This window comes from Capricornis sumatraensis, chromosome 7, assembly GCF_032405125.1.
Source record: "Capricornis sumatraensis isolate serow.1 chromosome 7, serow.2, whole genome shotgun sequence".
NCBI lineage: Eukaryota > Metazoa > Chordata > Mammalia > Artiodactyla > Bovidae > Capricornis > Capricornis sumatraensis.
In genome coordinates this window covers 57,931,353-57,956,492 of record NC_091075.1, presented here as the reverse complement: position 1 = coordinate 57,956,492, position 25,140 = coordinate 57,931,353, and the positions used below count along the sequence as shown (strand labels likewise).

At 37.2% G+C, this 25,140-nt stretch overlaps 1 protein-coding gene across 1 annotated transcript in view; it reads left to right on the top strand.

The window, feature by feature from the left end:
* The window catches only part of ARAP2 (ArfGAP with RhoGAP domain, ankyrin repeat and PH domain 2), a 180,478-nt gene extending 155,811 nt beyond the window's left edge, over positions 1 to 24,667 (top strand). The window contains exons 28-32 of the mRNA XM_068974940.1: positions 5,542 to 5,624; positions 7,094 to 7,129; positions 9,012 to 9,075; positions 15,486 to 15,620; positions 24,287 to 24,667. Of these exons, the coding sequence (XP_068831041.1) occupies positions 5,542 to 5,624; positions 7,094 to 7,129; positions 9,012 to 9,075; positions 15,486 to 15,620; positions 24,287 to 24,667 (699 nt within the window). The remainder of the gene's footprint in view (positions 1 to 5,541; positions 5,625 to 7,093; positions 7,130 to 9,011; positions 9,076 to 15,485; positions 15,621 to 24,286) is intronic.
* The last annotated feature ends 473 nt before the right edge of the window (positions 24,668 to 25,140 follow it).

The following is a 25,140-nucleotide window of genomic DNA, read 5'->3' as shown; positions in this document are numbered from 1 at the left end:
TACCATGCAGTTTCTTATAATGTTTTTCCCCAAGCTGGTATAAATTTTAAAATCTGCCACAAGGAAGCCTGTACATGGAGATTTATTTTTTTTAGATGAAATGATTTTATAATTGAGTTAAAGAATTTCATCTCTTAACAGAATGATTTTTAAGAATATGTATCTTTTTGAAAGCATCCTTCTGCTTAATCTAAAATAACTCATACAAATTGGTAGACAGTGGTAGGACTGAGTGCTCATCTGAAAGCTCTTTTTGTTTTGACATTTGCGATAGTTTCCGTGTTTTTCAAAGTATAATTGACAAAAATTACATTTGTTATAAATTGTGAAATGATGACCACAATCTAAGCTAATTAATTAATGAATTAATAGTCATTATCTCATAGTTTTGTGTATATTTGTGGTAAGAACATTTAAGATCTACTCTCTTGGCAAGTTTCAAGTACACAGTACAGTACCGTTAACTGTTGTCACCATGCTATACTTAGATTTCGAGGACCTACTCTTTCTGCATAACTGAAACTTAGTACCCACTTATCAACACTTTCCCATTTCCCTCAGTCCCAGTCCCTGGAAACCACCATTCTACTCCCTGCTTCTTTATGAGTCTGACTTTTTTAGATTCTGTTCAATACATGTAAGTGAGATCATACAGTATCTCTCAGAAAGAGTGTTCTTTAAAGACACTGAACACATTTTGTTTCTATCACAGTGACCTCAGGTTATGGAATTACAGTGTTAACTGTTTGAAAGTTGTCTTTATGCATTTGTCAGAATCAATTAATGAGGCTGATACTTTCATTTGCACAGTAAGGCAGGCAGATGAGGGACATGGTTTTCCTTTAAACTCAAACCATTATTATTTTCAACATATGATGTTATTTTGTTGGTTATTTCTGCATGTTGCTGGTCTTTTGCTTTTAATATTGATGGCCAAGTGATTGGCAGTGTTTGCTTTTCAAATGAGTTTGCAGTAAATAATTGATAGTAAAAGTCCTCAAACTTATCTGAATAGAGATTTGGCTCTGGTTTTGACAGTTGCCCTTAATATATGTGTGCTTGTATATATTTAGAAAATGATTTACTGAGAAGGGAGTAGAAATTACAAATTGAAAAGTATATTTAAAGAGACTGTGTTAATTAGGGATAATTTATGAATGCTCATTAACAACAAATTAGAGTAATACACAGGGGAAGATATATTTTGTTTTGAGAGTTTTTCCTGCACAGAAAATATTAATTAAAATGTTTTCAGACTTGATTTACATAAAAGGTCAGAAGTTTCAAAGAATATTACCATTATACTGTTAATGGTGTGAAAAAAAAAAAGCAAATGGGGAGGGGACGGTTGTTAAAAGTTACATGCACTAATAAGCAAATTCTTCTCAGTAACAAGGATAATTTTTTAAGCACGCTAATTTAATTGGTTCAATTAAAATTTTACTTTGAAATACAGTGCCTGAAGCAACATATTACATACTTCATAACACTTGAACTTTTTGAAGAAATTCTCCAGAAGGCACACATACTAAAAGAGTTGTAATAAACCAATAGTAAAGTTATCACGGTAAATGAGATTTCTTTTAAAAAATTTTGTATTAGGATCCTAACAGGTCCTGCTTATGCTTATTCATTTTGAAGATCGAAACTGAAAAGGGTTTCTTTCGACCATGGCTGAACTCCTCTCAAATTATGTCATCTGTGTTCTCTTTGCACAGGATAGAACATAGAGTAATGAGCTGGAGTGTCCAGAGTGGCTTGGCAATCAGTTGTATTACTTCAGACTCTCAATCTATTGCCAACAATATTTCAAAATGTAGGCAGTCCTGGGCTTACCAATGTCCAGTATAAATAAGACTACTCGTACAGCGGTAAAGAATCCCCCTGCCAATTTAGGAGACACAGGAGATGCATGTCTGATCCCTGGGTTGAGAAGATCCCCTGGAGGAGGGCATGGCAACCTACTCCAGTATTCTTGCCTGGAGAATCTCCATGGACAGAGGATCCTGGTAGGTTACAGTCCATGGGGTCACAAAGAGTCAGACACAACTGAGCGACTGAGCACACACATGCACGCACCTAGATCAGACACAGGTGCTCCTCATTGTCAGATGCGCAGGTCCCTTCTTGCCTGTCCTGCTGGAATTGCAGCCTTTTGCCTGACTCTGCCACTGCCTCCATTGGGACTGAGTCCAAGGGACCAGCAGTCTAAGCAGTCACGTCCCTGAGGAGGGACGTGAACCTCAGCTATAATCTGACTGAACCTCTGATGAAGGTGTCCAGGAGTCTCTGCTACTATATACACTTCTATGCTCTCCTCTCCTTGACTCTTTCCTGTATAGAAAACTTACTACCTTAAAAAACTACTTCACTCTTCCATATCAGTCTTAAAGTGTTATTCCTGAATATTCAGTAAAGTAGCAGGCTAAAATACAGATACCCCAAAACCAAACACATAAAATACCAGAAAAATGACCTTAACAAGAAGAGGCTGAGATGAAGAAAGCTACAGAACTACTCTAATAGAAATGGGTGAAAATTAATGTAAAGTCTACTAATATTGATCTGCAGGTTTAATATAATTATTAATGTGTTCAAAATCCCAAAGATAATAACTTTTAGAACTTGGAAAAAATGATTTGACAGCTCATCTCAAAGGGTAAACAGATAGGAATACTTGCAAACATTTTAGAGATATAAAAAGTAAAATAACTATCAAGTATTTTGCACCCAACTGTTTATTCATACAGTAAAACTAAAATAGCTTAGATCATATTGTGGCATAAAAATGAACAGAGATAGCAATGGTAACATAAAGTGAGGTTAAAAAAATGTAATTGTTTATCATAATTGTTTTGATAAATATGTCATAAATGCATGTCTAAAGAAAATTTATATAATAAATTGCTTTGTTGTTCAGTGGCTAAGTCATATCTGACTCTTTGTGACCCCATGGACTGTAGCCCACCAGGCTCCTCCGCCTATGGCATTTCCCAGGCAAGGGTACTGGAGCGGGTTGCCATTTCCTTCTCCAGGGGATCTTCCTGATTCAGGGATAGAACCTGTGTCTCCTGCACAGTCTCCTGCCCGGGCAGGTGGATTCTTTGCCTCTGAGCCACCAGGGAAGCCCAATTGTTAACAGAAATTTTTCAACTTAAATTCTCATCTATTCTGTGTGTAAAATATATCAGATTGATAAAAGAATTAAAACTTGACAAATAGCAACCCTTCAAGCTCCATGGCTATGCAACTGAGTATTTATCAGATATGTGGGAACCCTTTAAACTTGAAGTAATAGTACAAAAGAGATCAACATACTTGATTTTATAAAAATAAAAATAAACAGTGACCAATTAGTATAGACTATTTCATTTAAAAAGATAAGGCAATTTCCTATTTGGTATATGAAGAACTAATGTCAATAAGTAAATGTATAAATAAATGTATAAATTGTTGATCAAGTCAAAACTGAAAACTGCTAGCAAATGCAGAAATATACATTTAACTGTAAGTAAATATACCCTATCAATTTTGCAAAATCTTATTCTTAATCACGTTCCTAACCTTTGACCCTGTGATACCATTTCAAGAAATCTAGCCATACAGAAAAAAAAAAAAAGAAATCCAAAGTATTTTTAAAATTATGTGCCATGATAATAGCAAACTCAGTGATAAGGGTGACTAGGAATAAATTCACCATGTAAATTTCAAGCCTTATCATCGCTGCCACAGAGAACACTGGTCACCAAAGCATTATCCAGGATCTTCTTCCTGCTCACTTTTTTCTCTACATTTCCTCTACATTCTCCTAACCTGTTTTCGCCATGGAAACCAATTTTTAATTTTATAAAAATTTTGTAAAAACTGCCATATTTTCCACCCTTTACACTTTCAAATTCAACTGCTTTCATAAGGAAAAGAATTTATAGTAATAGTTTAACGTTTATAAAACTTAGGACTGATTTGAGCTATATACTTGCTGAATGGGCTTTTGTGCATTTTTCTAGGGCTCTAACAACTTGTCTATCTATTGATTTCTATGAAGCATTGTGTTCTAAATTTGTAATAATAGCTGTAATTTGCTGTGCCCTTAGTATTTGGCCATTTACTGGACTAAACTCTTTAAAAGCACTTTTCTTATTTAATTTGTACAATAACCCTTCACAGTAACCCTATCATTTAATCTTCATAATAACTCTATGAGATAGTATGTTTATTACTCCTGTTTACAAATAAGATACAAGAGCAAAGAGCAGTAATGTGAGGTTACAAGCTAGTAGGTAGCAAGCCAGATTTGCACCCAGGTCTCTGACCTAAGACCCCTTGCTCTTAGTTATAAATGCTATCTGCCTACCAGGTTGAAAAAAGTGATTTCCTTGAAAATTTTTAGGATATTGGGAAAGCTTTTTCTAATTATTATTTTCATGGCTATTATCTTTATAAGATCTATTGCAGGCTATCCAACAATAATATATGTACATGCTTTGATATTAAATTAGAATATAATGATTTCAGTTTTGCCTCTGTCAGATACTTTTCCTGATGGTTCAAGGATTTGAATTTTTTCATATTAATCAGATAAATATGTTGGGATGTGTACAGAAAATATATAATTGATCCAAGAGCAAATGTATATTCTTTTTAATAGTCTCTTTTTGTGAGTTATGGTGAAAATTTTCAGTATGGATATTTGAGATAGTTTAGTCTATGCCTACATAGATTTGTAGTTCCAAAATCCAAAAAGTACAGAAAATAATAACTCATTTGGTGGCAAAACTTGACCTACACCAACATAAAGATATTTGTCTTAGTCTGTTCAGGCTACCTATCATAGACTGGGTGGCTTATAGAAACAGAAATTTATTCCTCCAGTTCCAGAGGCCAAGGGTCTGAGATTAGGGTGCCAGTGTGGTCAGGTTCTAGTTAGAATCTTCTTCCAGATTGTAGACTGCCCACTTCTCATATCCTCACATAGTGAAAACAGAGTTAATCTCATGACTCAATTAAACACCCAAAGCTATCACCTCCAAATACCTTCATGCTGTGGATTATATTTCAGTTTGGGTTGGGGGGGGATGTGAACATGCAGACCATATAACAATACTTATGGCCTTTATTTATTCACAGTATATGAAATGTCATACATTTTTATAGAGAATATGAATCTATTTGAATATAGGGTGGGTGCTATCTGATGATATTGTGGAGTTACAAAATATACTCCATATGTATTTTTTAAATATGAAAAAATAAAAAACCAACATCAGTTCTCATAAGTCCCAAGTGTTTTGAATAAGGAATTACTGTGTGTGTTTGTCCATATATATGCACACATATATAATCATACATATATATCCAGGATCATTTATTTAAATTTATAATATTGTAACCAACCCAATCTTCATTTACCAAAAATTTGGTATGACATTTATCATGAAATATTTGTGAAACTAAACATTCTAAACTCTATTCTTAATACTCAAGGAAAATAAAAGGACATTTATAAAATTTAATTGCAGATTATTTTGTTTTCCTTTACAGAGTAGCAAACCTGACAAAATGTTTTCTCTCAGTTCAGTGAAGTTTTATCTTGGAGTGAAAAAGAAGATGAAGCCTCCAACAAGGTAAAGCTTGGAAGGACAGAGCTGTTGAGAAAGTTACAGGAAAACCTGTCCAAGGATTTAGGGATCAATGGCATTAGTCTGAGTCTTCATAAGCTAAGCTTTAGACAGATTCCTTAAGTTGCCACAGACATGTGGCAGGGGACCTGGGTGGGTGGATACGGAGAGACGATGATGTTTCCACTCAAGTCAAGCTCCTGCGGAACTGCATCTCCTTTGTGTAGAACAAGAAATGCCCAGAAGGCCCTCACAACTGGAAAGTACATGGGTTTCTCCACATTCCATTCCCTGCTCAGTCACAGAATGTTCCAGTCAGTCAGTCTACCCAGAGGAAGAAAAATGCTGCCCTCCATCCTTCTTGGCTTTCTTTTTTTTTTTTACTGGAGGATAATTGCTTTACAATGTTGTGGGGGTTTCTGCCATATATCAACATGAATCAGAAATATATATATCTTTTATATATTTGTTTTTTATATATATGTTTTATATATACACACACACACACACACATTTCCTTTTCCCATCCCATGCCTCTAGGTTGTCACAGAGTTCCAGGCTGGGCTCACTGTGTTATATAGCAGCTTCCCACCAGTTACCTATTTTTCACATGATAGTGTATATATGTCAATATCACTTTCTCAGTCTGTCCTTTCTTCCCCTGCTGTGTCCACCTGTCCATTGCCTACATCTGCATCTCCATTGCTTCTTCATATACAGGTTCATCAATACTGTTTTTCTAGATTCCATACATATGCATTAATATATGATATTTGTTGCTTTTAGAACATCTTGGTCCTGGCTCTATAATTTGCCCTCTTTGTTTTACTGAATTTGGTAAAACCTCACAGCACATGGGTGGTAGAGAGAAAGTGGACTCTTTAAACATTATTCTTCTCACTAGCACTTGAACCAACCTAGGATTTGAGTTATACCATACTTATTCATCACAGATTACTTTGATTAGCTAATTAAAGTTTGTACTAATACTTTTAATATCATGAAACATCATTTTAATGAACTGTATATGATTTCAGGTTCTATTACTGTAAATGTACTCACTTTTGCCTCTGTGCTTAATTTCTTAGCCCAGCACATGTATCTGTGTTGTGGCTGGTACACTCTTTAAAATTTCTCACAATATCTGTAAGTCAATATGTGTATTTTATTTTCGCCATTTTTCTAGACATCTGTCCTTACTCAGCCCAGAATATCCCCGCTGCCTCATAACCTCATGAGACCCCTTCCCCTGTGTTCTTTCAACATATCTATAAATTTATAGCCAAATCCCTCAATATCCATCGTTTACCTCTAGATGTATCATACCCAGAGAATCATCACTTGTGGATATCAATCCTGTTATGCTTTCCCACCATTAAAAATTACCTCCTTAAAATTTCATCCTATGTATTGTCTCGTAAAATGAATCATTTTTAATATGTATATTTTTTTTTTTTTCTCCCCATATGATGCAGTTGGGGATTGACAGCATATTCTGAAAAACATCACTGGTAAGTTAACAGCTTACAGATTTTGGATTTGATATATTGATGATAACAGCAGTAAATAATGTTCGCAGATATATCTAGACACAAGAAACATTTCTTTTAAGTGAAATTAAACTCTTTTCTAAATACCTTGAGCCTAAAAAGAGAAAAGGAGGTTTGCTTCAGGGTTTAGGTCTGTTTAAGTCTCATGTATCCTATTTGCCACCACCTCAAGACAAAGTACACATGATTTCTTACTAGTTATTATATAAATGGGGAATCTCTGGTTTTAAGGGATAAGCAGACAAAATTCAGTTTTAAATTAAGGATAAGAACTCTCCAAAACTCAAATTTAAAGAAAAGACCTTGGCTTCAAACTGGTTCTTTCTGTAGAGTACTTCTTTCCATTCATGTCACCAGGATCTAGCCACACTTCATAGAGGTTGGACTAGATGTCTCCTTCTCCCTCATCTCCCTGTGTCTAATCCATACCAGATCTGCCTCTTAATTCTCTGATCCACCCCATACCCTCTATCCTTGGAGCCTTCATCCGTCTGCTTGGATCGGTCCAGGAGTCCTAAGTGCTCTTCATGCCTCTGACTTTGCTTTTTGTTTCCAGCACATTCTCCACCCAGCACTGAAGAGATTTTCTAAAATGTATCATATTTCTTTTCTGCTTTAACTCATCTGTGAATCCTAAAAAGTAGGATAAAGTATAAGATTATTGGCACAGCACACGAAGTCCTTTAATATGGATCTCCCATGACTTTCCCACATTTTTACTTAATGATAAAACAATCTGTTTTTAATTCACTATACATGCCTTCCTGCTTCACAGCATATGTTTAATATCCGTGCTGTCTTCACTGAACCTTCTTCCATAGTATATTCTTTCCCTTCCCTCATCACTTTTATCTTCTTCCTGCTGATCTGGCAGACTCAGCTGTCATTTTTTACTCAAACCATAGCTGAAATGAGGGGGAAAATCTTATCAGACAACTCTCCTTTCTAATCAGTTTATTTCTTCTTTACATTTCTTTACATCTACAGTATTTTGTGCTGGTGGATCCATAACTAAAATGATTTGTAGAGGGAACAGTTTTCTTGGACATGGCAATAAAAAGGGACAACTGTCTCCATGAGAATCCAATGAAAGAAGCAAGGATTATTTCTAGAAGTTTCATTCTAACATTTTTCTAAATTATTAATAAGGATATAAAAATAACTACTTTGAAATTATGCCATTCTAATGTCAGTTACAAGATTTTCCACCTCATCCCCAATTGTGCTGTTTCTGTTCAACTTTACTTTTTTTTCCCTCGCTATATTATAGTTTGTTTACATTCCTGGCTTTCCTGATAGACTATGCGAACCTTGAAGGCAAGATCCCTGTTTTGTGTAGATTTTCAGTAGGTTACTGAATCAGTGTTATTGGACATGCAGTGTTTTTTTTTTCATTTAGCTCATTTTTCATGAGTCTTGTTGGGTATCAATGTTTATAATCACATGGACTGTGACTGTCTAAAAAATCTGCTCTTAGGAAAATGTACACATTTTTTCTTCTTAGGCTCAGTTTCTGAGGGGAAAGTATTTTACCCTCATGTACCTGAAAAAGCAAATGACACTGACTTTTCTGCATTTCCAAAAAATACCGCTTATCATTTTTTGGCAGTTATCAAAGCCTTTAGTTATATTTTGGTTAAACTAGCATATTTATACTACTGTTTTGATAGCAGAAGCCTGAAGCAACTTGTACTGAAATACTTCCATTTTGATTGCATGATGTCATTAATTAGGAGAAACCCAAAGAGATTTCTGATCACTTAATCACTTACTTGCCAAAAAAATACACTGGAAAATTCCTTTGTCCTTTTGAATTATTTATTTTATAAACCTTGTCTTATAGGCACCTGTGTTGTGAGAGTTCACAAACTCAAACGGAGTGGATGGCCAATATCTTTATTGCCCAGGTATGATACCTATTTCAACTATCTAGTAAAATGTGACAACTGTTTATAGGAAATGTTAGTGTGGTGGTAGTTTCCAAAGACTTTTTAATGAGTCTTTTGTGTATACTTTCATTTTCTCATTCATGATTTTTTAAATACACGAGGACCCAGATTTACCCACTATTCTGTAAGAGAAAGTTTACTCTTTGTTGAGGCATCTTTTTTCCCCAGCCCAGTGGCTCCTCAGCTTGGGGTGGCGTCTGGCTTCAAGATGGTGGAATGAAAAAGAGGGGCTTGTCTGAGCTCTTGTCCTCCAGAGTCCCACTGGATCTGTGTTTAGAAAATGAGTTCTTTTCATTTTTCCAATTTTTTATTAGAAGATAGTTGCTTTACAATGTTGTGTTAGTTTCCACTATAGCAAAGCTAATCACCATACATATACTCTCTCCCTCTTGGGCTCCCTTCCCATTCGTGTTTCCACAGTGCATCAAGTAGAGTTCCCTGTGCTATCCAGTATGTTCTCATTAGTTACCTCCTCTACACATAGTGTCAATCCCAATCTCTTAATTCCTCCCGTGCCACTCCAACCCACCCTCATTTCCCCCTTGATATTCATGTATTTCTTCTGTGTCTGTATCTCTATTTCTGCTTTACAAATAAGATCATCTAGAAAAACGGTATAGATGATCTTATTTGCTCTTTTCCTTCCTGTTCTCCCCATGGGTTCCTGCTTTTCCAAAAACAAGGATGGGAACCTACATTTCTGTAATACACACTGTGTAATTCATGTATCTTCCTCGCAATGAATTGTGCATGACACTGCTTATAGATAAGAAAACAAAGTTTACAAAAGGCTCAGTGATTTGCTTAGGTCCATACATTTAATTAGTGGTTTAACCCAGAGGCCAACACCTACCCTCAATTACCCATTTAGTCTCCTCCCTACTGGAGGACTCACTCTTGCAGTGAAGGATAAAATAGTCCCATTAATAGGACTGGTTTCTTCCCCAACCTTGTCTGGCCAGACTCCCAGCAATGCTTCCCCAGCATTGAAATTCACTGGTAACGATTAAGTTGCCACTCTTTATTACCAAGGGTGTGCTTCCCTGTTTCTCTTACAAGTGAGAAGTTAATTCACCCTCAGATCTTGTCCTTATTTGTTTGGAAAACCATTTTCTCTGTTCATTTAATTTATTAACCTTTCCAGTGGTTAATAAACACTGCTTTTCTCAGCCTGACCCTACTACTACTACCTGGGAATACATTTCCAGAAAAAGTCCAGTGTCTAACTTTTTAGAGCCTTTTCTTTTTTCTGACTGTTTAAAAATTTAGATATTCAAGTCTTACTTTAATGAAAGTATGGTTCTAATTTTACTATTACTTCAAGCCTAGAGTCTAAAACTGTTACAGTGTCTGGTTATGGCACAATTAAATTGATGTTTTCGTTTTTATGACTGAAGTCATTAGATGCTGTAGTTGAAAATCAAGGTGTAAATAGCCAGGAAACCAGGGTTGTTCTCACCACCAAGTTATTTCTCCTTGCCTCACCTGTCCCTTGCTGTGCTGGCCCCAGAGACTCAGTCCAATTACATTTCTTCAGTTCATTCCACTTCTTAGGATTAAGGTAAACACAAAGGTCCTTTTGGATTTGAGGATTTAATGGTTCACCTCCATGGGGAAAGAGACAGGAATGTAGCAAACGTTAATATATATGTTAATACACACACACACAAAACCCAACAGTGAACAGTGAATTCTTTCTCGTGCCCAGAATACTTTTCTAATATCCATCCCCATTCTCAACCCTGCCTCAACAAAAGTCTTCAGCTTACCTGTCACAGCCTCAGAAAAAATCTTCCCTGACCTTCAGACCAATTAGACCTTAGAGCTGTAGGAACTCTCAGTGTCCTGTACTTGAACATTGTAATACTAACCAGAAAGCATTTGTGTATTTAAGTTTCTTATGTCTGTCTTTCCTACTAAAATGTAAACCCCATGAGAGGAAGGACTCAGTCTTACTAGAACTACATGTTTATCTGCATCACAGGATCCAGTACATCTTACAAAGTACATGCTCAAGTTAGTATTCTAAATTAGTAAAGAGAATAGTCAGGTAAAATTTCAAATAGATATTAGTGTGGTAAAATAATGAAATAAGCCAGGGAAAGGAAACCCAGTGTGACTGACGTAAGGAGGGCATTTATTGAGAAGGATTCTCAGGGGACACCTTTCTGAGTAGCTGACAGGTATGCTGAGACCTGTCTGAAATAAGGAAGCCAAGTGTGTAGGACAGTCAGAACATTCCAGGGGGTGGGGCCAGCCAGGACATAATCTTGACTTATGCCGTGAACATCAGGAAAGCCTATCTTGGAGAGGACATAAGAGATGAGGAAGGCAGGGGACAGGTGATGTAGACCCAGTTTAGGACTTTTAGTGGGAAACAGGGAAAGATATAATCAGCTCTTATTATGGGGAAAAAGTAATTATGGTTCCTTTGCCGAGCTACACTTTAGGGGTCAAAGATGGAGGTAGGAAGAACAGCCATGTGGAAGAAGACAGCAGCTCAGACTAGGTAACAGGGGGTCTGGTAAGACATACGCAGATTCAGGAATATTTGAAGGTGGAGCCAGTAAGTCTTAAAAATTGATCAGCTATAGCAGTTTGAGAGGAATAGAAATGAAGAGTCCTAGTTGTTTGGCCTCTGGCAGCTGGTGAATGTAAGTGATATTATCAGAAGTGCGGAAGAAGACAGGGTTCTATTTGGGCCACATGAAATTTGAGATGTGCATTGGACATACAAGTGGATAAGCTGAGTAGCAGGTTTAGATGTATGGATCAAAAATTCAGGCAAAACTTTAGGGCTGAAATGTAAATTTGACAGAAGGCAGCATTTGGATTGTATTAAATGCCATGAGAGGCTACAGTGAAATGAGAGAATATACAGAGAAAATATTAGAATAGTAGAATTATTCTAACATTAGAATACAAAATTGGAGAGGGGAGGGCTGTATCAAGAGAAGGAGGTCAGACAAATAAGCCCTAGGACATCCCAAACTTTAAAGGTCAAACAGAAGAGAAAAATTGAGCAAAAGAAATGAGTAGCTTTGAGAAAGCAAGAAAACCAGGTGATAGGTGCAGAGAATTCTATCAAAGAATCAGAAGAGAGAATATTAAACCAGCAGGGGCCTTGAGCAGATGTGAAGCAATGTGAGCAACTGCATGTGTTCATCATTGCAGAAAAAATTCATTATACAACAGAGTGTGTGACATGTTTGTTCTCGGATTGTTGACTACATATTCTGACCCACTATGCAATTATAGATATGACTGGGGAAGAGTTATTTATATTCAAAGCAAATAGTTATTGGAAGAGAAGGAAGCCTTGTTTATATGGCTAGAGATGCAGAGAGATTGGCACGTCTCATGGTGAGAAAATGAAATTGAATGACTACTACTAATTTTTCAATTATATCAGTGAGGTCACCACATGTGAGTCTGGGAGGGATATTACATGTACAGAGACAGAATGAAAGGTGAGAAATTCCCTTCAGAGAGTGAGGAAGCTAGTTGTACTATAGGAGAATGTCCAGGGAGTGCTGAAGGCTCATTTGAAATTTTAGGATAAATTAAACTGAGATGAATCTCCAGACTGATCGATTCTTTTTTTTTTGCCTCCATTAATTTGGAGGTACCCACAGAATAAGTAGAATTGGGTTTTACTATGCTTGGGGTTTTATCAGGCAAGTGTGGTAGGAGAAGCAGCCTAGCCTTGATTTATAAGGTGGTGAGTATACTGAATGACCTTGAAATCTAAGCCAGACTGTGAAAGAAGTGGGGAAAATGTGAAAAGCAGAATGGATAGACAGTCTCAAGAAGTCTAAGGTATATTCAGAGTGAACGAAGCTAAACTAAGTTATCTGGAAAGATGTCAAGATCAGAAATTGAGAGGCAGAACCTTGTTAATGGCAGCATTACTCACCATAGGCATAGTATGGGAATAACCTATGGATGGATGAATGGATAATGAAAATGTGTATTCATACATATATACAGTGGAATATTATTCAGCTCTAAAAAGGAAGTCTATCATTTGGGACAAGATGAATGAACCTGGAAGGCATTATGCTAAATGAATTAAGCCAGACAATTACTGCAATGGTATTCCACATAAAAGTCAAACTCATAGAATATGACAGTGGTTTCCAGGGGATGTGGGGGGCAGGAGTAAGAGGTTGGTGAAAAGGTAGATACTTTTGGATACATGATGAATAAAATCTGAGGATCTAATAGGTGACATGGTGAGTGCAGTTCATAACACTGTATTATAAAATTTAAATTTTCTAAGAGAATAGAACTCAAATATTCTAACCAAAAAGGCACTGGTGGGGAGGGGTAAATACATATGTGAGGTGATCAATATGTTGATTAACTCGATGAGGGAAACCCTTTCACAGTGTATGTATGTAGTCATCATGCCATACACTTTAAACATCTTTTATTTGTCAGTTATACCTCAGTAAAGCTGTGGGGGAAAATTAGAAAAAGGAAGTGAGAGGCAGGAACGAAGATTTGAGGGTGTGATCACTGGTTATAATAATAAGATCCTCATCTATATGCTCCATGCAGTATGATTTTTTGAAGTCACTTATCCTGGAGAAGGAAATGGCAACCCACTCCAGTACTCTTGCCTTGAAAATTCTGTGGACTGAGGAGCCGGGTAGGCTACAGTCCATGGGGTCGCAGAGAGTCGGACATGACTGAGTGATTTCACTTCACTTCACACATAACTATAAATGATATCAGAACATATTACTTATGTCTTAAGATTTGTGGTGGGAAAAATATTGCTACCTCTTGGATAAATCCAGTGAGAACTAATTAGCCAGTATTTACAGTATTTTTTATATATATATATAATGTCAGAAAAAATAGTGTGTTTAGAAACTACATTTGCTCTTAGATTTCTTGCAATAATACCATTTAATATATATACTATACACCAGTGAGTAAAAGCCTAGGCTTTTACCTACATAGGGTTACCTGATTCCTTCCCATCAGTTTGTTTCCAGCTTTACATGTTGGGAATGTCCGAGTTCTGTAATATGAGTTATTTTACTGAGTTTAAGACTGTGATATAAAAATATGAAACTTGTAACTTTCTGATTGAAATATTGCATAACCATTGCAGATTTGCTGAACCAAAGTAAGCACCCCACTGAAACTCAAGGGTAGATTTGATGCCTAGGCAATAACTCTACTAATAACAGGACATACACTGTAGGATCCCTAAGGATGAAATGAGATAATACCTGTATATTGGTAAGCACAAAGTGTAGCAGTATGCCCTTCAATATAGCTTAGCTGCTGTTTTATAGTGAGTATAAAGTTTGTTGAAATAGTTCTTTTGCTATAAAACAGGACATTAAAATACTAATTGCAACATAAGAATATGACTCTGTTCAGTCTTTAGTAGAGGAAAAGAATGAGTAGGCATTTAGCGATATAGTTTACCAGATGGTTTTCATCATAACATCTGTAAACTTCTCATTGTGTGTGGTTGATATTTTGTATTTCTTTCATAGAATGCTGTCTGAAAATCGATTTGTTTCTCCTAGCTTCTGAAAAATTAATCTACCCTGAGGAGTATAAAAGTCTTTAAACGATTTTTCTTTTATATGTATATCTTAAGGATTTATCATTCAAGAGCTTATATTTTTACCCATGGGTATTTAAGGATTTATCATTCAAGAGCTTATATTTTTACCCATGGGTATTTCCCCCCTTTGCAAAATTACCTTTTTTCCAGTCATATCTATAATTGCTCACTGGCCAGAATATGTAGTCAACAAGTTGAGCACAAATACACGCTCTGTTGTAAAATGATTTTCAGTAGAAATGTTTGTGTACAAGGTAACATTTCTTTGGAATTCAATTAGGTGAAAACGAAACATTTTTCGAAAGGTCATAAAATAAAGATAATTTTTCTGCTAGCCATGCCTTAGGTTGACTTGAGGGTATATATAATGTCAAATTATTTTGACACTAAAAGTTATCTTCAGTGGTAAGAGAAAATGAATGTGTAGCTATTTTGATTACAGGGCCTAGAAATGTAGAGAGGTATATTATTTTTCTTCTACAAAGAGATTTACTGGTTTCTGTAGATATTTTCCCCCTTTTGGTTTGATAAGGAGTACAGAAGGCATATTTCTGAAGCTTAGAAATTGAACTGAGACCTCAAAGCTCAGTTCACTTAAGAGTTTTACATCCTCAAGCGGTGCTACCACAAGAATCAACATCATAATTACAAACAACCTTCTCGTGAAAAGCGGATCACCTGACTTGGATAGATGGGAAAGGAGCCCAGTGACTGTAAACTTGGTGGACCACATAATAAAGTCACACACCCACAGCAAGAAATTGTGTTTCCACAGCATGAAAATGATATATGGCCACCAGCTGGAAAGGAACGAAAACGTTCTATAACCAAAAATCCCAAAATTGGAGGTTTGCCTCTGATTCCCATCCAGCATGACAGAAATGCAACCCAAGCCCGGAGAGAGACTGAGGTAAGATTAGGATGTTTGTTTTTACATTAGTCATAATAACATTTGTTTTCTTATGTCTTAATGTGGTTAAATGCATCAGTTACCTCATTGGTTTCAAGAGCACAGTAATAATCACTTGGAAGAGTGCAGTAAAAATAGTAAAACTGTAAAAATCACATCCATCAAGAAACTGTATGAATAATCCTAAGCCACTCTTTGAAGTTTTATATTTTGTTAACTTAAATAAAAGTAATTTTAACAATATTATTGATCACTCAAATATGCATCATTGCATGATACCACTTAGCTTTTTTTTAATCCCTAAAGTGGCCAAGAATATTAAATATGTATACAAAAGTTTCTGGTGGTAAAAATCAGTCTCAAATTAGCCTTACAAGTACACTTGTAACCTCCTTACAATAAGCGCAGGGCAGAATATGTCAGGAGCCATGGTAACAAGACTTACCAGTAACACAATCAAATTCCAGTGGTTTGGGAACCCATTAACTCAGTTAATTTAAGGAATGGCAGGATGATCTTTGAGCATCAATAAAGAAGATTTGGCATCTTTCATGAAAACTGTGTTTTCCTTCTCACTTTGAAGGGTAGGGTGAACCTAAGTAGCATTGGTCTTGATTCAGACAAAGACACAGGCTGTAAATCTCAAAACTCATTAGGCAGTTTGCAACTAATGTGCATTTCAGTGCATTAAATGAGTCCTTCAAAACAAAAAGAAAAGCACGCAACAGTTGTTTCTTCTTAGAGCCCAGATTTGGCATTAAGATGTGAGTTTCTTGCTTTCTAAACAAGAATAACTTTTTTAAAAGTTTTATCGCAATATAGTTGATTTACAAAGTTGTGTAAGTTTCAGGTATAACAGGAATAACTTTTGAGAGACAAAAGCCATTTTAATTTAGTGGTCAGACTTTTAAAAAGTGTTTTTCCATGACTATCTTTCCTTAAACATTTATCCCACTGTAGTGTCCCTTTTCTCTAAAAGATAAAAGCTTTGAAAATAATGGTTTATTTCCTTTGTTGCCTTCTGTGCTGATGTAATCAAAGAGAAGAATAAGACAGCAAGAACTCAGGAGCTTGTCCCTTCTGCCATTTTGCACTTACAAGTTTTTCTTCCTTATAATAAACTGCTTTGCAGAACTGTGGATTCCCCAGATAATCTAGAATCTTCATTTTAAGAGTCATGTTTGGGAACCCAGCTTAGGGGACATAGAAATGCAGGGAATAGATATGCCCTGCTGTGACCCTAGCTTCTCCTGACATTGCCTCAGGATCAATTATGGAGCAAAGCAAAAGTAAATTTTAGGATCAAAGTACGTTAACCAGTTTCCAGTATAGAATTGAGATGACTGAATATACAATAGTTTGTTCAGTTCAGTCACTCAGTCATGTCCGACTCTTTGCGACCCCATGAATTGCAGCATGCCAGGCCTCCCTGTCCATCACCATCTCCTGGAGTTCACTCAGACTCACATCCATCGAATCCGTGATGCCATCCAGCCATCTCATCCTGGGTTGTCCCCTTCTCCTCCTGCCCCCAATCCCTCCCACCATCAGAGTTTTTTCCAATGAGTCAACTCGTCTCATGAGGTGGCCAAAGTACTGGAGTTTCAGCTTTAGCATCATTCCTTCCAGAGAAATCCCAGGGTTGATCTCCTTCAGAATGGACTGGTTGGATCTCCTTGCAGTGCAAGGGACTCTTAAGAGTCTTCTCCAACACCACACTTCAAAAGCATCAATTCTTCGGCGCTCAGCCTTCTTCACAGTCCAACTCTCACATCCATACATGACCACAGGTAAAACCATAGCCTTGACTAGACGGAACTTAGTCGGCAAAGTAATGTCTCTGCTTTTGAATATGCTGTCTAGGTTGGTCATAACTTTTCTTCCAAGGAGTAAGCGTCTTTTAATTTCATGGCTGCAGTCACCATCTGCAGTGATTCTGGAGCCCCCCAAAATAAAGTCTGACACTGTTTCTACTGTTTCCCCATCTATTTCCCATGAAGTGATGGGACCAGATGCCATGATCTTTGTTTTCTGAATGTTGATGAGCTTTAGGCCAACTTTTTCACTCTCCTCTTTCACTTTCATCAAGAGGCTTTTTAGTTCCTTTTCACTTTCTGCCATAAGGGTGGTGTCATCTGCATATCTGAGGTGATTGATATTTCTCCCGGCAATCTTGATTCCAGCTTGTGTTTCTTCCAGTCCAGCGTTTCTCATGATGTACTCTGCATCTTAAACTCAAATCCAGAATTTCAGAGGCAACTTTTTTAACATTGCTGAGATCAGAAAACTGATGAACAAAAACTATAAACAAATTGATTTCAAAGGCTCTGAAAACAATTTTATGAAATATTAATTTCTAGAAAATTTGTTAGTAAACTAAACCAAGCTTTTTCATAAGTGTGGGAATTCAACAAATTTGACAAAGAAAAATTTTAAATGTTTGATGTTTTTCAGTGATAAATAATGTTTTATTTGGTAATGTTTTTCACTAAAAACCATTAAAGTTTAAAAAAAGAAAAATTAAAATTGCAAGTTTTCACACAAACCAAATAAAGTATTTTTTACTGAACTGAAGTAAATATGTAAGTATATTAATAAATGACAATAATAGTAGCTAGCTTAATACAATCAAATATTACTAGCTAGCTTAAAGTAAGTCAATGGATATGGTAAGAAAATTGCTTCTCAAAGAAATTGTTGACAGATTGGTGCATTTGGTGACTTCCCATTTCATGAGCTGTCTTGCTTTTAAGACGTTCATTTAAAAGTTGTATGAGAATACCTCCTCCAAGCAAGGAAGGCTTCCTGGAGGAAATGACTTCTAAACTTAATTGAGTAAATTAGTATTGAGCTAGTGAATAAGCAAGAGGAAGTAAGTTTTTGACAAATCATACATGAAGAGGCAAACAGTGCTTAAGAACACACAAGCTAAATGATACCTATGGCCCTCCTACTTCTTCTCGGGTACCTTCTTAACTTACTGTGTACATTGTGCTCAGCTTTTATCTGTAAGCTCCTAGGGATAATAAAAAGCCCTTACTTCACAGGGTAGTATTCTCTCTGCGTAGATATGAACTCCATTTCAGATCCTCATTTTCAGTTTTCTCTGACACAAACTGGCATCCTCTGGACCAAGCCACCTCTGCTTTCCTAATTCCATAGCTTATCAATCTTTCTTTTTGAATTATTAATACCTTAAGGACAGTGAAGCATATATGGATGCCTTTTTTTCCCCACGGTATCAATGCCCTTGGCTTTCCCACAACATACAAGGCACTCCACATACCATATAATCATACAAAGCATCACTTTCACATCCTCTTGATTTTTATCAATTCACTTCACCACCCCTCCCCACCTTCATATATGGTTATGTTATTTAGTTTAATATCATAGTTTTACTTGAAATTTTAGGAGTATATGTATTAATGCATGTGTGTATGCTAAATTGGTATGCTCAAGAATGAGAGGGACTTAAGTTACACCAACAGGAAAGAGTCAAGAGATATTGAGGAGTAAAGAAGTTAGGAGTAAAGAGAGTTCCAGAAAAACATCTATTTCTGCTTTATTGACTATGCCAAAGCCTTTGACTGTGTGGATCACAATAAACTGTGGAAAATTCTGAAAGAGATGGGAATACCAGACCGCCTAACCTGCCTCTTGAGAAATCTGTATGCAGGTCAGGAAGCAACAGTTAGAGCTGGACATGGAACAACAGACTGGTTCCAAATAGGAAAAGGAGTACGTCAAGGCTGTATATTGTCACCCTGCTTATTTAACTTATATGCAGAGTACATCGTGAGAAATGCTGGACTGGAAGAAACACAAGCTGGAATCAAGATTGCTGGGAGAAATATCAATAACCTCAGATATGCAGATGACATCACAAAGTGAAGAGGAGCTAAAAAGGCTCTTGATAAAAGTAAAAGAGGAGAGTGAAAAAGTTGGCTTAAAGCTCAACATTCAGAAAACGAAGATCATGGCATCTGGTCCCATCACTTCATGGGAAATAGATGGGGAAACAGTAGAAACAGTGTCAGACTTTATTTTTGGGGGCTCCAGAATCACTGCAGATGGTGACTGCAGCCATGAAATTAAAAGACGCTTACTCCTTGGAAGAAAAGTTATGACCAACCTAGACAGCATATTCAAAAGCAGAGACATTACTTTGCTGACTAAGTTCCGTCTAGTCAAGGCTATGGTTTTACCTGTGGTCATGTATGGATGTGAGAGTTGGACTGTGAAGAAGGCTGAGTGCCGAAGAATTGATGCATTTGAACTGTGGTGTTGGAGAAGGCTCTTAAGAGTCCCTTGGACTGCAAGGAGATCCAACCAGTCCATTCTGAAGATCATCAACCCTGGGATTTCTTTGGAAGGAATGATGCTAAAGCTGAAGCTCCACTACTTTGGCCACCTCATGCGAAGAGTTGACTCACTGGAAAAGACTCTGATGGTGGGAGGGATTGGGGGCAGGAGGAGAAGGGGATGACCCAGGATGAGATGGCTGGATGGCATCACTGACTCGATGGACGTGAGTCTGAGTGAACTCCGGGAGATAGTGATGGACAGGGAGGCCTGGCATGCTGCAACTCATGGGGTCTCAGAGTCGGACACGACTGAGCGAATGAATGAATGAATGAATGAAGTTAGTCATAGAATTGAGGTACCTGATAGCACAATGGAAATTTCAATAAGGTAGTATAGGGGAAAGTATAAAAGTAAAAATGATACAAAACAGGATGATTGTATTGAAGAGACTAGATGACTAGTGTGTGCTAAGTCACTTCAGTCGTTTCTGACAATGCAGTCCTATGGACGATAGCCCGCAAGACCTCCTCTGTCCATGGGGATTCTCCAGGCAAAAATACTGGAGTGGGTTGCCATACCCTCCTCCAGGGGATTTTCCCTACCCAGGGGTTGAACCCATATCTCTTATGACTCCTGCATTTGCAAGCGGGTTCTTCACCACTAGTGCCACCTGAGAAGGCCATACTTACTACACCAGAGTCCCCATGTCTTTCTGCCAATAGCTGAAAAAAGAAATGTCATCATGATCTATAAAACCACTCCATATTGATCCTTGAACTCAGCAGTGGCCACAGGACTGGAAAAGGTCAGTTTTCATTCCAATCCCAAAGAAAGGCAATGCCAAAGAATGCTCAAAGTACCACACAGTTGCACTCATCTCACATGCTAGTAAAGTAATGCTTAAAATTCTCCACGCCAGGCTTCAGCAATACATGAACCTTGAACTTCCAGATGTTCAAGCTAGTTTTAGAAAAGGCAGAGGAACCAGAAATCAAATTGCCAACATCTACTAGATCATCAAAAAAGCAAGAGAGTTCCAGAAAAACATCTATTTCTGCTTTATTGACTATGCCAAAGCCTTTGACTGTGTGTATCACAATAAATGTGGAAAATTCTGCAAGAGGATGGGAATACCAGACCACCTGACCTGCCTCTTGAGAAACATGTATGCAGGTCAGGAAGCAACAGTTAGAATTGGACATGGAACAACAGACTGGTTCCAAATTGGGAAAGGAGTATGTCAAGGCTGTATATTGTCACCCTGCTTATTTAACTTATATGCAGAGTGCATCATGAGAAATGCTGGGCTGGAAGAAACACAAGCTGGAATCAGGATTGCCAGGAGAAATATCAATAACCTCAGATAGACAGATGACACCACCCTTATGGCAGAAAGTGAAGAACTAAAAAGCCTCTTGATGAAAGTGAAAGAGGAGAGTGAAAAAGTTGCCAGCATTCAGAAAATTAAGATCATGACATCTGGTCCCATGACTTCATGGCAAATAGATGGGGAAACAGTGGAAACTGTGTCAGACTTTATTTCAGGGGGCTCCAAAATGCCTGCAGATTGTGACTGCAGCCATGAAATTAAAAGATGCTTACTCCTTGGAAGGAAAGTTATGACTAACCTAGACAGCATATTGAAAAGCAGAGACATTACTTTGCCAACAAAGGTCCGTCTAGTCAAGGCTATGATTTTTCCAGTGGTCACGTATAGATGTGAGAGTTGAACTGTGAAGAAAGCTGAGTGCCGAAGAATTGATGCTTTTGAAGTGTGGTGTTGGAGAAGACTCTTAAGAGTCTCTTGGACTGCAAGGAGATCCAACCAGTCCATTCTGAAGGAGATCAACCCTGGGAATGATGCTAAAGCTGAAACTCAAGTACTTTGGCCACCTGATGCAAAGGGCTGACTCATTGGAAAAGACCCTGGTGCTCGGAGGGATTGGGGACAGGAGGAGAATGGGACAACAGAAGATGAGATGGTTGGATGGCATCACCGACTCAATGGACATGGGTTTGGGTAAACTCCAGGAGTTGGTGATGGACAGGGAGACCTGGCGTGCTGCAGTTTATAGGATCACAAAGAGTTGGACACGACTGAGAGACTCAACCTACCTGAACTGAAGATACCAAGTGAAACTTTTTTAAGATTCATATTGATTTATAAACTCCCCATCACATCCTTATGTTTAAATGGCCATTATTTTTACTAATCCTTTCTTATTTTTCTTTTTGTACTGTGATAAAATACATTTTCCATATTAACCTGTTTATATGCACAATTCATTAATTACATTCACATGGCTGTGTAGCCATTCTAACACATTCTAATGAAACTTTAGAATTAAGCTAGATACTAAACAACTAAATATTTCTTCTTATCAGGTTTAGAGTAGAAGTATTTCTCTGAGATATATAATCATGAGCTTATCAGAAAATTTCAAATTGTAAAACTATGTCCCAATCTGCTGGAATTTAGGAAGATAAAACAATATGATAAAATATTATACATTTGAATTTTTTTAACCTTTCTTCATCCCTTATTCAGAAAATATTTATTGGTAATTTCCCATCTGCAGGCACTGTGATAAGTTCACTCATCAGTGAACAAACAAAAGCTAAAAACAAAACCCTCCTTGCACTGTGTTGAGTTTCTATCAGCATTCAAATAATCACAAGAGGTATGAATAGCTTATCTAGTATACTAGAAAGAGCACTACGGAGTAAAATAAAGAGATGAGGTATTGCCCTTTGAACATTGGGCATCCTATTTATGCTACTTAGTTTCATTATTTTCAAAGCAGTATTTATTTTATATTGGAGTACAGTTGATTAACAATATTGTGTTTCAGGTGTACAGCAAAGTGAGTCAGCCATACATATATATGTATCTATTCTTTCTCAAATTATTTTCCCATTTAGGTTATTACAGAATATTGGCCCGAGTTCCCTATGCTATACCGGTTATATAAGTATAGCAGTGCTTTGGGTAGTATAGTCATTTTAACAATATTGATTCTTCCAACCCAAGAACATGTTGCCTTTCAAGCCAGATCCTTTGGGGGCTCCTCTTCCCATAGACAGACCCCTTGGTTGGAAAGCCTCATGTGAAGCTCAGGACTTTTACTGCTGTGGGAGAACTTCTGCAGTATAGTTATTTTCCTGTTTGTAGGTCACCCACCCAGTAGATATGAAATTTGATTTTATCATGATTATACTCTTCCTACCATCTCATTGTGGCTTTTTGTCTTTGGATGTAGATATCTTTTAAAAGTTCCAGTGTGTGTGTGTGTTTTTGTCGATTGTTGTTCAGTTAGTTTTTTGGTGTTTTCCTAAGAATGGGTAAGCACACATACTTCTACTTGCCATCTGCAAAACAGTCCCATTCTTCACGCTACATCACCATTTTCATTTCATCTTTCTCTCAAACATTTATAATAAGAAACTTTCCTTGGATTTCTTTGTGCTTTGCAGTTTTTATGAGGAAATTTTGAAGAAATTCCTTCAACTCTTGCTTGTGAAAAGAAAAATGACTTATGCCTTCCCACTTCCCCCAACTCAGTTTTTTGGATAGCCTTTCGCTGTGGCTCCATACCAACAAGATGCTTGCTTCTCTGTTGTTCATTCTTTTATCTTAACATTTGTTAGGTTGTAATCCCCTTTGAGAATCTAATGAGAGTTCTGAATGTCAATATTTGCCCAGTCACAAGATGCCATTGACACCGGTTATGAAAGTACACCTGTGGGTTTTAATACACAACTATATATTTCTTTCAGTGTTTCCACAAATATCTGTAGGATTCTAATAGACATTATATGGGGAAAAGATTGCACTAGTCAAATATTTTTGGAGGAGGAAAAAAATTAAGTTGAACAGGTTTTTCTGATGAAGTATTTCTCAGCTTCTTTAATATGTATTGTGAATCTCAAAGAGGGATCTATTACAAAGTGTATTTCCTGGACTTATGGCCACAGAGACCCCCGTTTTCCTCTGTATTTCGGGTACAACACTGTAGGATTATAGATGCATGAACATGTGACACATCCGAGCAGCAGTGAATTGAAAGAGGCAAGTTTAAAATGGGAGTCAATTTGAATAACTAGCTTGAAAGACATCTTTGAAGTGGTATGTTAAATGCTTGTTAAAATGAATTTCCATGATCTCCATTTCAGTTGGTTTTGTAGCTCTCAGATCCGTCTATAAATTCAGACCTGCTGCTAATGCCAAAGTCAAGTTAGAACCTAAGTCATAGAAATAAACTCTAATAAAAGAAGCATCAACTTCTACGTGCCATGTATTCTTTAAGCAGAGTAGGCCAGATCTTGCTTCCCTCTGACATGTTTTGTTTTATTTTAAGAGTGCAAAAGCAGAACTCGAAAGGCTGCGGCTCGGTGCAAAGCGTGACCAAGGTGGAGATGGCACCTTAAAGGAGAAAGCCTCCATCGTGGCCCAGTGCCTGGAGCACAAGGACGAGAAACTTCGAAATCGAACCAAAAAACACCGGAGTTTCAACTGTCTGGAGGACACAGAGGCTGAGGTCTTTCCAGGGCGACAGAAAGGCCATAAAGGCCTAAAGACACTGAGGAAGACTGAGGACAGGAATGGCAAAGATACCTTGGACTGCAATAATAAGTTACCGCCAAAGGTCATCGAAGAGCTTAGTGTGGTTCTCCAACGATCAAGAACGCTTCCAAAAGAGTTACAGGCTGAGCAAGTGGTGCAGAAGGAAATAAAATGACTTGTCCTACAAATTATTTTTTTAAATATTGTGTACAGTGTCTGAAACCAAACTGTATTTTATGCTAGGAGAGATGTGTTTAGCTATCCTTAACCATTTAAAGAGCATTTTAAACTATTAATATGTATGTATATATGTGATAAGTGTAAGATTCAGTGTTGTGGTCTGAACAAAGCTTGTACAGTGCAGCTCTGTTAACCTTGCGTAGGAAGGCATTGGGTTACTTTGAGTGGCCAACCTTTTGAAGTACAGTTGACCCCTGAACAACATGGGGCGGGGGTTAGTGTGTTGATCTGTGTATAATTTATAGTCAGCCCCCCTATCTGAAATTCCTCTGCATTTGTAGGTTCAACTGATTGTGGATCATGTAGTGCTGTAGGATTCACCTTTTTAAAATATCCACATATAAGTGGACCCATGCAGTTCAAAACCCACATTGATCAAGGGTCAACTGTAGGTGTCTGTTAAGTGCT